General features: G+C 39.0%; 1 protein-coding gene across 1 annotated transcript in view; it reads right to left on the bottom strand.

The window, feature by feature from the left end:
• Positions 1 to 13890, bottom strand: part of LOC124607387 (baculoviral IAP repeat-containing protein 6) — a 315981-nt gene that overhangs the window by 132619 nt on the left and 169472 nt on the right. The window contains exon 36 of the mRNA XM_047139740.1: positions 6804 to 7033. Within this exon, the coding sequence (XP_046995696.1) occupies positions 6804 to 7033 (230 nt within the window). The remainder of the gene's footprint in view (positions 1 to 6803; positions 7034 to 13890) is intronic.

Here is a 13890-nt window from a genome sequence, read left to right as displayed (position 1 = left end):
TAGTAATCCTTTCTCCAGTAAACTGTATACTTGTTATGAAGGCCTACACAGACACTGACTTTCCAAAACTGATCCACAAACAGCACTCTCATGTCACACCCTCCTCTATGGCTCATTTTCCAACCATTCTCACTAACCACTCCCAGTAAGCACATCTGATCACTAAGAATCATTCTGGACTGGAACTGCTGTACCACTTTTTCTGCCAGGGTGCTGACTACCTGCTCTCAGTTGAGAAATATCCTTGTGAAATTTATTTCTGTCTCCCCAAACTAGCATTCTGCTACCCATTACTCCACAGAACATCCTGATCTTACCTTACACCAACTCTGCGACCAACCCCGCGCTACATGGGCCATGTCATGCAGTACTGTTCTGGTACAGCTTTGATTTAAAAAATTTGCCATGTTTTTATATTTAAGGATTTGGAACTGCTTGAAAGCTATGAAATTAACTATGAGGGAGGATCAGAAAGTAACACAGAATAATTTTTTTTCTCTCCTGGAAATGCAGCTGGAATATTGAAATATCGCAACGATATACCTTGGGGTTTGCACTAAAGAGGTTATTTTGTTTTCATGTGCTGCTCTAGCTAGAGAAGCCCGAACTGCGGAACATACTTATGGGCCAAAGGGCATGAAACAAGTGAAATTCAAATAGACATGCATAACATGTAAGTGGATGACTGTATGGACTGTAGCAATATTTACAGGTGGTGTGCATGCTTCCAAGACAGCCATGTGAACCCTAAGTGATTTGCCATGCTCCAGGTGGCTGGTAACAGTTGCAACCCCAAAACATGTCAGAGTCATTGAGGCAACGATTTTGAATGACCAACATGGGCAACTATGAACCTTATCGCAACAGACAACCACAAGGGCAACGGAATGATGACAAGCTTGAATCTTTTTGTGTGTCATGCCGCAGAAGGGCATGACTTTCCAAAAGGAATCGTCAAGGGTGACAAGTCGTGGGTGTACCACTGCATGCCCAAGGCTGAGCAGATCTTTGGGACTGGAAACATGTTGGTTCTCCAGCCCAAAAGACATTCAAGGTGACTCACTCTGCTAAGAAAGTGCTTGTGACAGTGTTCTGGGATATGCATGGTGTGTTATTGGTGGACTTATGAACATGGGACCACCGTAAATGGTACAGTCTACATTAAAACTTTGGTTAAGTTGCATCATGCCCTTCACAACAAATGTCACACGATTAATGCTGATTGTGTCAAACTTCTTCATAACAACACTTGTCTCCCAGGTGACTACTATTGTTTATTAAAAAAATCACCAAATTTGTGTGTGTATGTTGGGAGGGGGGGGGGGAGTTCCAGTAACCACCATAGAGTCTGGAACTTCTGCCGTTGGACTTTCATCTGTTTGGCCCCATGAAGAAATTCCTGGCCAGCCAACACTTCGAGACAGATGTGGAAGTGAAATCTGCAGTCCACCAACGGCTATACCCCAGCCAAATGGACTTACACAAAACAGGACACACAACTTACACAAACAGGACACACACTAAAACTGGCACCACAATGGCAGGAATGTGTTGGAATGTTGGTGACTATGTAGAAAAGAAGGTAAAAGATGTAAGCTCATTTGTGATTCTTTTTTATTTTGTTATCTATTAAACCTTTTGGTAGTAAAATTATTGAGTGTTACTTTATGATCTCCCCACATTGTTGTTGTTGTTGTGGTCTTCAGCCCAGATGCAGCTCTCCAGGCTAACCTACCCTGTGCAAGCTTCTTCATCTCCCAATACATACTGCAGCCTACATCCTTCTGAATCTGCTTGGTGTATTCATCTCTTGGTCACTCTCTACAATTTTTAACCTCCACGCTGCCCTCCAATACTAAATTGGTGCTCCCTTGATGTCTCAGAACATGTTCTACCAAACGATCCCTTCTTCTATTCAGGTTGTGCCACAAATTCCTCTTCTCGCCAATTCTATTCAGTACATCATCATTAGTTACGTGATCTACCCATCTAATCTTCAGCATTCATCTGTAGAACAGCATTTCGAAAGCTTCTACTCTCTTCTTGTCTACACTATTTATCGTCCATGTTTCACTTCCACACATGGTTACACTCCATATAAATACTTTCAGAAAAGACTTCCTGACACTTAAATCTATACTTGATGTTAAATTTCTTTTCTTCAGATCTGCTTTCCTTGCCATAGCCAGTCAAGATTTTATATCCTCTCTACATGGACCATTATAAGTTATTTTGCTCCCCAAATAGCAAAACTCATCTACCACTTTTAGTGTCTCGTTTCCTAATCTAATTTCCTCAGCATCACCCATTTCATTCGACGACATTCCATTATTTTCGATTTGTGTTTGCTGATGTTCATCTTATATCCTCCTTTCAAGACCCTGTCCATTCCGTTCAACTGCTCTTCCAGGTACTTTGCTGTCTGACAGAATTACAATGTCATAGGCAAATCTCAAAAGTTTTTATTTCTTCTCCATGGATTTTATTTCCTACTCCAAATTTCTCTTTTATTTTCTTTACTGCTTGCTCAATATACAGATTTTGTAACATTGGGGAGAGGCTACAACCCTGTCTCACTCCCTTCCCAACTACTGCTTCCCTTTCATGCTCCTTGACTCTTAGAACAGCCATCTGGTTTCTGTGCAAATTGTAAATAGCCTTTTGCTCCCTGTATTTTACCCCTAGCACCGTCAGAATTTGAAAGTGAGTATTCCAGGCAATATTGTCAAAAGCTTTCTCAAAGTCTATAAATACTAGAAATGTAGGTTTGCCTTTCCTTAATCTATCTTCTAAGATAATTCGCAAGGTCAGTATTGCTTCATGTGTTCCAACATTTCTGCGGAATCCAAACTGATCTTCGCTGAGGTCGGCTTCTACCAGTCTTTCCACTTGTCCGTAAAGAATTTGTGTTAGTATTTTGCAGCCGTGACTTATTAAACTGATAGTTCGGTAATATTCACCTATGCCAACACCAGCTTTCTTTGGGACTGGAATTATTTTATTCTTCTTGAAGTCTGACGGTATTTTGCCTGTTGCTTGCTCACCAGATGGTAGAGTTTTGTCAGGGGTGGCTCTCCCAACGCTATCAGTAGTTCTAATGGAATGTTGTCTACTCCTGGGGCCTTGTTTCGACTTCGGCCTTTCAGTGTCCTGTCAAATTCTTCACGCAGTATCATATCTCCCATTTCATCTTCATCTGCTTCCTCTTCCATTTCCATAATATTGCCCTCGAGTATGTCGCCCTTGTCTAGACCCTCTATATATTCCTTCCACCTTTCTGCTTTCCCTTCTTTGCTTGGAACTGGTTTTCCTTCTGAGCTCTTGATATTCTTACAAGTGGTTCCCTTTTCTCCAAAGGTCTCTCTAATTTTCCTGTAGGCTGTATCTGTCTTACCCCTACTGATATATGCCTCTACATCCTTACATTTGTCCTCTAGCCATCCCTGCTCAGCCATTTTGCACTTCCTGTCAATCTCAGTTTTGAGACATTTGTATTCCTTTTTGCCTGCTTCATTTACTGCATTTTTATATTTTCTCCTTTCATCAATTAAATACAATATTTCTTCTGTTACCCAAGGATTTCTACTAGCCCTTGTCTTTTTACCTACTTGATCCTCTGCTGCATTCACTACTTCATCCCTCAGAGCTACCCATTCTTCTTTTACTGTATTTCTTTCCCCCATTCCTGTCAGTCGTTCCCTAATGCTCTCCCTGAAGCTCTGTACAACCTCTGGTTCTTTCAGTTTGTCCAGGTCCCATCTCCTTAAATTCCCACCTTTTTGCAGTTTCTTCAGTTTTAATCTACAGTTCATAACCAATAGATTGTTGTCAGAGTCCACACCTGCCCATGGAAAAGTCTTACAATTTAAAATATGGCTCCTAAATCTCTGTCTTACCATTATATAATCTGTCTGATACCTTTTAGTATCTCCAGGATTCTTCCATGTATACAACCTTCTTTCATGATTCTTGAACCAAGTGTTACCAATGATTAAGTTATGCTCTGTGCAAAATTCTACCAGGCAGTTTCCTCTTTCATTTCTTACCCCCATTTCATGTTCACCTACTATGTTTCCTTCTCTTCCTTTTCCTACTACTGAATTCCAGTCCCCCATGACTATTAAATTTTCGTTTCCCTTCACTATCTGAATAATTTCTTTTCTCTCATCATGCATTTCTTCAATCTCTTCATCATCTGTGGAGCTAGTTGGCATATAAACTTGTACTACTGTGGGAGGTGTGGGCTTAGAGCCCATCTTAGCTACAATAATGCATTCACTACGCTGTTCATAATAGCTTACCCCTGCTCCTACTTTTTTTTCATTATGAAAGCCACTCCTGTGTTACCACTATTTAATTTTGTATTTATAGCCCTGTATTCACCTGACTAGAAGTCTTGTTCCTCCTGCCACCAAACTTCACTAATTCCCGTTATACCTAATTTTTAATCTATCCATTTCCCTTTTTAAATTTTCTAACCTACCTGCCCATTTAAGGGATCTGACATTCCATGTTCCGATAAGAATGTCAGTTTACTTTCTCCTGATAATGACGTCCTCCTGAGTAGTCCCCGGCCAGAGATCTTAATGGGGGACTATTTTATCTCTGGAATATTTTAACCAAGAGGATGCCATCATCATTTAACTAGAGCTGCATGACCTCAGGAAAAATTATGGCTATAGTTTCCCCTTGCTTTCAGGCGTTCACAATACCAGCACAGCAAGGCCAATTTGGTTAATGTTACAAGGCTAGATCAGTCGATCATCCAGGCAGTTGCCCCTGCAACTACTGAAAAGGCTGCTGCCCCTCTTCAGGAACCATACATTTGCCTAGCCTCTCAACAGATACCCCTCTGTTGTGGTTGCACTTATAGTACGGCTATCTGCATCACTGAGACACGCAAGGCTCCTCACCAATGGCAAGGTCCGTGGTTCCCTTGTATGTGTTTAATATCTGTGGTGATATATTTGTGAATGATTTAGATGTAGAAAAATATGTAAGATTCTGTAGCAATATCACAAGTTTTTTTCAGTTTTACATTATGTGAACGAGATGAATGTTATGGTGGCCCAAAGCAGCCAAATCAGCAGTTCAAGGAAACACAACAGACGGGTGAGACACCTGTCGCCCTTGATTCAAATAAAGCTATACAGTGCCACACATTGGACACAAGTAGAACAATGTGAAGTGACATGGTCAAAGCACACTGGACTGAACCCTGGCAGAAAAACAGTGGCTACACATTATTTCTCAAAGGCTTTAGTAAATGGATCAATTAGGAACAGCTTGTAACAGTGCTTCAAAATAACCACAAGATACTGAAAGAATATGATAAAGATATGCTATATAAATGTATAAACAAAGAAGTATCAAGGCAAGAGCTGTCTTTGTTTCAGATAGAAGTTCAGAGAGCATATGTTGCACTGTAAATATTAATATTTCTCACCTGTTGGTTATAAAACACAAATGTCAATGGTACATTTTATAGCACAAATTCATGTATCAGTCTTATGGGCAAATGTCATTAAATGTGTACAGTTAATGAGGCAGTAGTTTTGCATAGGTATGTATAATGACTTATGTCATCGCAAACTGTGAAATAAATGAAATGAATAGAAGTGTTAATTAGATAAAGTTTCCTCTAAAATTTATTTAAGAACTTTTCCTTGCATTAAAAAATACAGTCAGGGAAGAATGTGATACGATTTACAAAAAGAGGGATATTGAATTCAGATTTGTACATTCTGGGTTAGAATTTTAAATTTTAGATATTTTCTGATTGTTCTTGATTGTGTAACTTAGCTAAAGAATGAATTTAAGCAGTTGTTGGCAAACACACATGGCTCTCACATCCAAAAATCACTCTCTACATACAAGCGATCAATATTTTGGAATCAATTACTGAGTACAAGTGGAATCAAATGAGCAGTTTTTTCATGTGTTAAAGTTAGAAGCCTATTTTCCTCTAATGTGGCTAGTGCAATACATTAAGTGCAAACTGCATCCAGCAAGGTTCTGCTTTAGTGTCAGATGTGAAATACGTGAACTAAAACTTGATAATATCAAAGTGAACGATTCAAGTACGAGAACTGTCCTATGCAACAACCAGCATCTCCTGGATAAGTTCTCTCATATGTATATGCTCAGGAAATCTGTAGTTATACACTGGTAAATACAGATTGTCATTCCAACACACCCTATACTCACAACACCCTGGCTTCACTCTTGGCTGGTTCCTGTTCTCCACTTCCCCCACTCCTTTTGTTTTCACTTTTCACCAGTTTCCATTCACATTATTTTGATTCAAAGGTGTCTGGTCTATGAACCTTTATTCACACAGTGCTCTCAGTAGTCCAGCTCTCCCTATAACCTACACTGCCTTCAGCCTTCCCCAATCCTCACCACCTACAGAGCAAGTGAAATATCTTGTGAACCCTGCCTGCAGGTGTCACATTCCCACCTCTTCCTCGCTGTTCCTCATTATCTTAAATCTTGCTGCTCCCTTCATTTCACCGCATATTACCCTCCCCTCTTCCTCCACCCTGTTCCACGCAACACTACCCCTTACCTCATTCTGACCACAATTTCTAGACAATTCTCCCCCCCCCCCCTGTGTGTGTGTGTGTGTGAGAGAGAGAGGGGGGGGGGTGCAGTTGCAAAACACAATGGCAGTTGTAATTTAACCCATAAAAAACAATGTACACCTGTCCCCCTAAAACACACACACACACACACACACACACACACACACACACACACAAACAGGAAAGTATGATGCATAATGATTTCCAATTCTCACATACCTCATTATTGTTGGATAATGGTGTCTGCACTATGTGACAGCATAACTTCAGAAGATTACACAATAAAGCATCCCAAGTAGCTGGTCTACTTTGTTTTGATTCACTTCCCAGTACCGATGCAAAAAGGCCTCCAAAACATGAAGAAGCATCATTTGTGCCGATGGAAGGTTCCGATATACTTCTGCAACGCACTTTCTCTGAGCTCAAAATGTAATTGTATGCCAAATTTGCTGAAAAATTATAAACCAGAGAGGAACGTACTGAGTAGAAATAATTACTTCCCTCCAAACAAAACCATATTCTATTTTAGAATAAAATCTTTTTGGGTAAGATGTAATAGTATAATTTCAAACTTCACGTGTAAAATGTGACTGGTATTTCTTATTTACAGAAAATGGCAATGCATCATGATGATGCAAAATATGTCAATATGTCAGTCTTATTTACTTACACAGAAAAGGCAAACTGTCTTAAGAAAACAGTGTGACTGCCTTTTGTAATTTTTTAAATTATGTATTTCAGCTAGAACCATACAAGTGGTATCATTACCATTTTTGACTTACTTCCAAGTAATTATTACATGATTTGAACACTTTATGTTTAGCAACTCAACAACTGAATAGGCCTGAAGAGGAACTCACTATGTAATGTACTCAAAGCATCTGATGACAACTTGAAGTCAAAAACTGTTAATGATATCATGTCTAACCTGAGACTGAATCTAAAATATTTTTAAAATTACATTTCGTGGAAAACCAATGTACAATTAAACAATTTTCATATACAACTAGCCATTGGAATAGAAACCTTTAACATAGAGCAATAGTTAAAATATTAATATACTGAAAAACGTTATCCTGTCACTGACAGAAGAAACATACACAATCACATAATTAACAAGTGGAAACAGTAAAAAGGGAAGCACATCAGTTCAAACAAGGTAACTTAGTTCACTTGCAATTTCACGGTACACACCGCTACTGGTTTAAATATATATGACTGACTTAACAATCATCTCTCTCTCTCTCTCTCTCTCTCTATCTATCTATCTATCTATCTATCTATCTCACAGTGTGTCTGTGTAGAAATCAGGGAAGGGGGCAGGATGAAAGTGATCATTACTTGAATGATAGATTTCAAGATTTAAGTACATGCAGCGTATTAGACCATGGCTAACTTCTTTTGCTAGCCATCATAAAACATTTTGAAACTGACAGCAATTTAAACTTGTTTTCCTGCACTAGGAAAAGTTCTTAAATCTTCTTGAAAAAGTCTCTAGCACTCCTAATCTATCAGGTTCTATAACTGTCATTCCATAGTTATACATCAACAACGATAATTTCACTCTGTTCCAGTAACTTTAAGACATGTTAAAACAAATTTCAGCATTGCAGAAGTCGTCGTTTAATACATCCCACGATATTTCAAATGGGCACCTGCCAGTCACCTTCAAGTTGGTCACCGAAAACTGATGAAGACTTGCTCCGTTTCACAATATATGTAGTTCTGCACGTATTCTGTACATGCATCAAAATCAGGTTGACATACTGATCACACTTCCTGGTGGCAGCACCTCAATGGTGGAACTGTGGAACTCAACTGTCCTTTACAGTACCGTTCATCGGCAAATGCTCACATCGCATCTGTAACTTAGCTAACTTTATCAATAGATTGGGGCTCTCCGCCTAAGCAGTTCTGACCGCAGTTTGATGTGGTACCACCTTTTACATAGCTCCCTTTTGCAGATTCTTTGACACTAATTGGCAAATAGTTTCAGGTGGGCTCACAGCTTTGTTTCAGCACACACTATCCTGAACCTACCTCATGTTCAAACAAGAATATTCCGAACAGACTGATGGCACTGTCATGGACAGCCCTCTGTATCCCTTGATGGACAATCTTTTTATGGAGGATTTCAAGGCGAGAGCACTTGAATCATCTGCCCTTAAATCAAACATATTTTGGAGGCATGTGGATAATGCTTTCATAGTGTGGTCTCATGGAGAAGATAAACTGATGGAGTTTCATCACCACCTCAACTCCATTCATAACAACATTTGATTCACTATGGCAGTAGAGAAAGGTGGATGTCTGCCTTTCTTGGACGTCTTGGTTAGACGAAGGAATGCTATCTCTCGGGGGAATTCAGTTGATCATATGTCCACTCATCCTGATTTGTATTTGAAAGCATCAAGTTATCATCCATTGCAAGCTATGAGCATGCTTAAAACATTCATACACAGGAATCGCACTTCACACAATTAACAAAATATTTCAGTCTATTATGCCATGGTCAAAGGGATTTCGCTTTAAAATCCGAAGTTTCATCCCCAACTGTGGGAGACAATTTCAAGGCGTAGCTTTGTCGAATGTCCAATTCACACCCTGCAGTGAACCAAGGCGAGAATTGGACATTTGCCAAAGCTACAACCCCCTTAAAAATGTCCTCTGCAGATGGGGACGAAACGTCAGCTTTTAAAGTGAAATCCCTTCGACCATGGCATAATAGCCTGGAATATTTTATTAATTGTGACAATTCCAGCTGTGAAAGTTTACATTTTACAAAGAGTTCTCACTGTCTCAGATTTGGATAGATTGCCTAAGGAGCTCGCCCACCTGAAAACAGTGTTCAGAAGAAACGGATTTACCACCTAGCAAATTAACAGGACACTGTCAGTTAAAACCAAGACTCAGGAAACGCATAAAAAAGAGAACATGCCAGCAAACTCTGTAGATTTTCTTCCTTTTTGTCAGCAACATTTCATTTAAAATAGCAAGATTCCTCTATAAATTTCAGCTGAAAATGATTTTCTACCCCCCCCCCCCTACGACTGCAAATCTTTTGGAATTAGAGAAGGACAACTTGTAACTGCGGAAGGCCGGAATTTACAAACTACCTTGTCAGTGTGGCATGGCTTACATAGGACAGATCACACTTATGGTGAAAGAATGTTGAACTGAACCTCAACAATGTACTCGCCTCTGACAACTAAGCAAGTCTTCTACTGCTGCACACTGTATTTCCACTGAACATTCAATGGAGTATGATTCTGAACACAAAAGCATCTTTTTGGGTCTGCGTTATTGAAGAATTAGTGGAAATACACCTGGAGGAGAAGCTGATGAACTGTGACTAATAGTTGGACAGCACACAGAACCCCATCATCTCCACAATTTGTTCTAATCGAAGACGACAGTGTGTGCCAATGGCCACGGCGAGTGGTAATGCAGAGTACAGCTGTTCCACAGTTCCACCAGTGATGACACTGCTGCCAGGAAGTGTGACATGTCTATCAACCTGGTTCTGATGAATGTATGGAATACCCACTGCATGCTGTATACTGTGTATTGCAGCAAGTCTTCATAAGTTTTTGATAGCTCACCTGAAGATGACTGGCAGATGCCAACATGACATACTGTGGGATGCATCAAGCAACAAGCGTCTGCAAGCCCTTTGTCTGTTTGAACATTCAATTCACAACTTAAAAGACATGTACTTCAACCCTTTTCATTCATTATAAGGTAGTTAAATTAAGTACAAATGATGCTAAGAGATCTTGAGGAAGGTAAAAAGAACAGTTTTAGAAAACATATTTTCACATTGTGTTTCTTGTTTATGCCTCATCCAGTTTACCATGTGATTGTAAGATGTGAGCACTTCCTGATAGGAAAACTGAGGAGATTCTCATGGGACTCAGGAAGTGTAAAAAGATGTAGAGGATGTGTGTCAAGCTGTCTGTCATTTCTGCGCCATTTTCTGTTTTCTTAAATTATACATATTCTGTAACATATGGGGTCATCCAGAAAGTAAAGAAAATTTCGGCATAAATGAATAAAAATGAAAGATTTTTCAACACCAAACTTTGTAAATAAAGTTACAGTACATTACCCTATCTTTCAATGTAGTCATCTTAACTGTCAAGGCACTTAATGTAACTTGGCACCAATTTTTCAATTCTCATGTTGTACTCCTCTACTGTCAAAGACATGAGCCAGCATGTCACTGCTTCTTTGAGATCTTCATCTTTTGCTAACTGTTTTCCACTCAACAACTTATTTAGTTTCGGGAATAGTGAAAATCACATGGTGCCAAGTCAGAGCTGTAAGAAGGACGTAAAAAAATGTCCCATGTAAGACGCTGAAGTTTTTTCAGTGCTTGAGCTGATGCCAGAGGCCAAACATTCTCATTAATGAAGAAAACCTTTGCCAACAACATTCCATAACAATGAAGGCATGTTCCTATCACCCTAAATATTCTTTATTTGCTTATAAATTTCAATAGGCCAAAATTTTTTGCATTCTCACAACAAACAACACTACACACTTGGCATCTGGCAGGATTTTCAATGGGATCCACTATTTCAAAAGGTTACAGAACAAAGAGGTATGACCACTCAGCAACAAAACTCGGCTCACAACGAGACGGGGAACAAGCTAACTGGACCGTTTGCAATCTCAGTAGTGGGGAATCGACAGTGGGTGATGTACACAATCTTTCTTTCATTTCTGGATGACCCTCATAATTTTGAACTTAAGCTGCCTGATTAAAATACAAATTAAAGTTTCGGCAATTGATGTGACCATGAGGAACACTATAAGTCACATTTTAACAGTACTAACTATTTAAAGCTGCATGCAAGAAATTTTAATTTGTAAGTTGTGTTTCCTGTAGCTAACCACAAACCTAACAAAGAACACTTTTTTATATCCATCAGATTCATGGATGCCCCTCATTCTGTATCTGTCACAAATGCATCCATATGTAGTGTAAATATCGAAAAAAGATGAACATCCACATATGTAAAAGCAGAAAACATATGCAGAAATAAACAGATTTGGCAAAGATCGCCACAGGTACAAACAAGTGCTTGCGGCTTGTTACTGAATAATATCCCAATTAGAATACTAATTATAAAATGAGTCAAAAATCACCCAGTGGATATATTTTTACAATCATCATAAGAGTCAGACTGAAGACCACAACAATATAATAGTATACGAAAATTTCAATACGGATTTATGAAAAGGATTTGTTGAAAGAAAAAATATGGAGCCTCCTGTCCATGATATACATTATAAACTCTGGGGATTTGAACTGCCTCTTCTTCAACACATCCCACATCATTTGCCTGGTCTTTATTTACACTAGCCCCTCTATGGTCTTCCTCCCACCCCCCTTTCTCTGCCATACTGCTTTATCCTTTCTTATCTGTCTTTGCACATTTTTTTTTATAATTTTTCATATTTTCTCCTCCATCTTTCTCATTGTTTTTCTCTTTTTTTCCCATCATTTAGATTTTCACCTTTCCAATCCCTATGCTATTTTTCACCACGTTTTATTTCTTTGTATTTCACATTTATATCTTTCCTATACACTTCCTTCAAGCTGTTGTCTCATCTTTAACTGATCAGTTATCTACAGCACACTATTAGGACTCTGAATTTTGAAGATGACCTGTAAAGCTATATTTCCCAATATTACCAGTGCCATGTCTCCTGCCTCATCCAGGACGGGGAATGAGATTTTTCCTTTTCCAGCATTCCACTTTTATCTATCCACCTGTAGTACAAAATTCAATGATATTTTTAAATTCCCCTGTCTGTCTCTAATGTTCCACTTGCTCCTGTTCCAGCATACAGTAAAATGACACTCTCTTCAGTCACAAGCATGATTAGTATCAATATCTTTAGTTCCACTGAGTAGTTTTACAAGACTTGCGGACTTCAGAACATTCACATTGCTCTGATGCGAGTAATCTTTAAAATGAACTGAACAGAATTGCCAAGCTTGAACTGCCAGGAAGCAGTAACATGACATGAAAATGTAAAACACTTACATGGAGATGGGAAAATACTAGCTAAATTATTTACTTTTCTAAAAAATTTAGTCCCAAAATACAGACTTTGATTGCTCATAACTATTGCTCCAAATTATGTTCCCGCAGACTGTATTATATTCTTGATACTCCAAAACCTTCATTATGTAGGAAAGAGGTCACTTTCAATAAGATGTTAGCCAAAGCAGCATAATTTATTTCTGAACAAGCAATGAAAACTGCTTGTTATGTAACACATTACACATTTGTGGTAATTTTTGTATATTTTACATTATTGTTTTCTGTATTTCTCAATACTGACAATATATTATACAGATATATCTAAGTATTTCTGCATAAAAATGAAAATAATCAATTTTTGACAACATAATGTAATTGGATAGATAAAAAAAAATCTAGTCATCAAACGGTGGCAGGGGAATACACACACAAAATAGATTTTATGCATACAAGCTTTCGGAGCCAGTAGCTCCTTCTTCCAGCAGAGTGCTTAAGAGTAAGGAAGGGGGTTAAGAAAACAGACTGAAAAAATTTAGGAAAAGGATTAGAGTTCTGGAAGTCACCCAAAACCCCAGGTTAGGGAAGATTTACCAGACAGGATAAGATGGGTATTTCCTTACCATTCTGTCCAGTAAGTCTTTCCTGATGCAGGGTTCTGACTAATTTTTCCAAACTCTAATCCTTTTCCTTCACCCCTCTTGTTCCCCTAGATATAGAGAAGATCCAACGGAGAGCAGCGCGCTTCGTTACAGGATCATTTAGTAATCGTGAAAGCGTTACGGAGATGATAGATAAACTCCAGTGGAAGACCCTGCAGGAGAGACGCTCAGTAGCTCGGTACGGGCTTTTGTCAAAGTTTCGAGAACATACCTTCACCGAAGAGTCAAGCAGTATATTGCTCCCTCCTACGTATATCTCACGAAGAGACCATGAGGATAAAATCAGAGAGATTAGAGCCCACACAGAGGCATACCGACAATCCTTCTTTCCACGAACAATACGAGACTGGAATAGAAGGGAGAACCGATAGAGGTACTCAAGGTACCCTCCGCCACACACCGTCAGGTGGCTTGCGGAGTATGGATGTAGATGTAGAATCCTTCTGCTGGAAAAAGGAACCACTGGCTCTGAAAGCTTGCATACGGAAAACCTTTTTTTATATGTGTGTTCTCCTGACCCCACTTATTATTTTTACAGAATGTTTGTTATCTGAGAAAGGGTTTCTGCAAATTCACTGCACGTAGCAATCT

The sequence above is a fragment of the Schistocerca americana genome, chromosome 1, assembly GCF_021461395.2.
Source record: "Schistocerca americana isolate TAMUIC-IGC-003095 chromosome 1, iqSchAmer2.1, whole genome shotgun sequence".
Taxonomy (NCBI): domain Eukaryota; kingdom Metazoa; phylum Arthropoda; class Insecta; order Orthoptera; family Acrididae; genus Schistocerca; species Schistocerca americana.
This window is presented reverse-complemented; position numbering and strand designations above follow the sequence as displayed.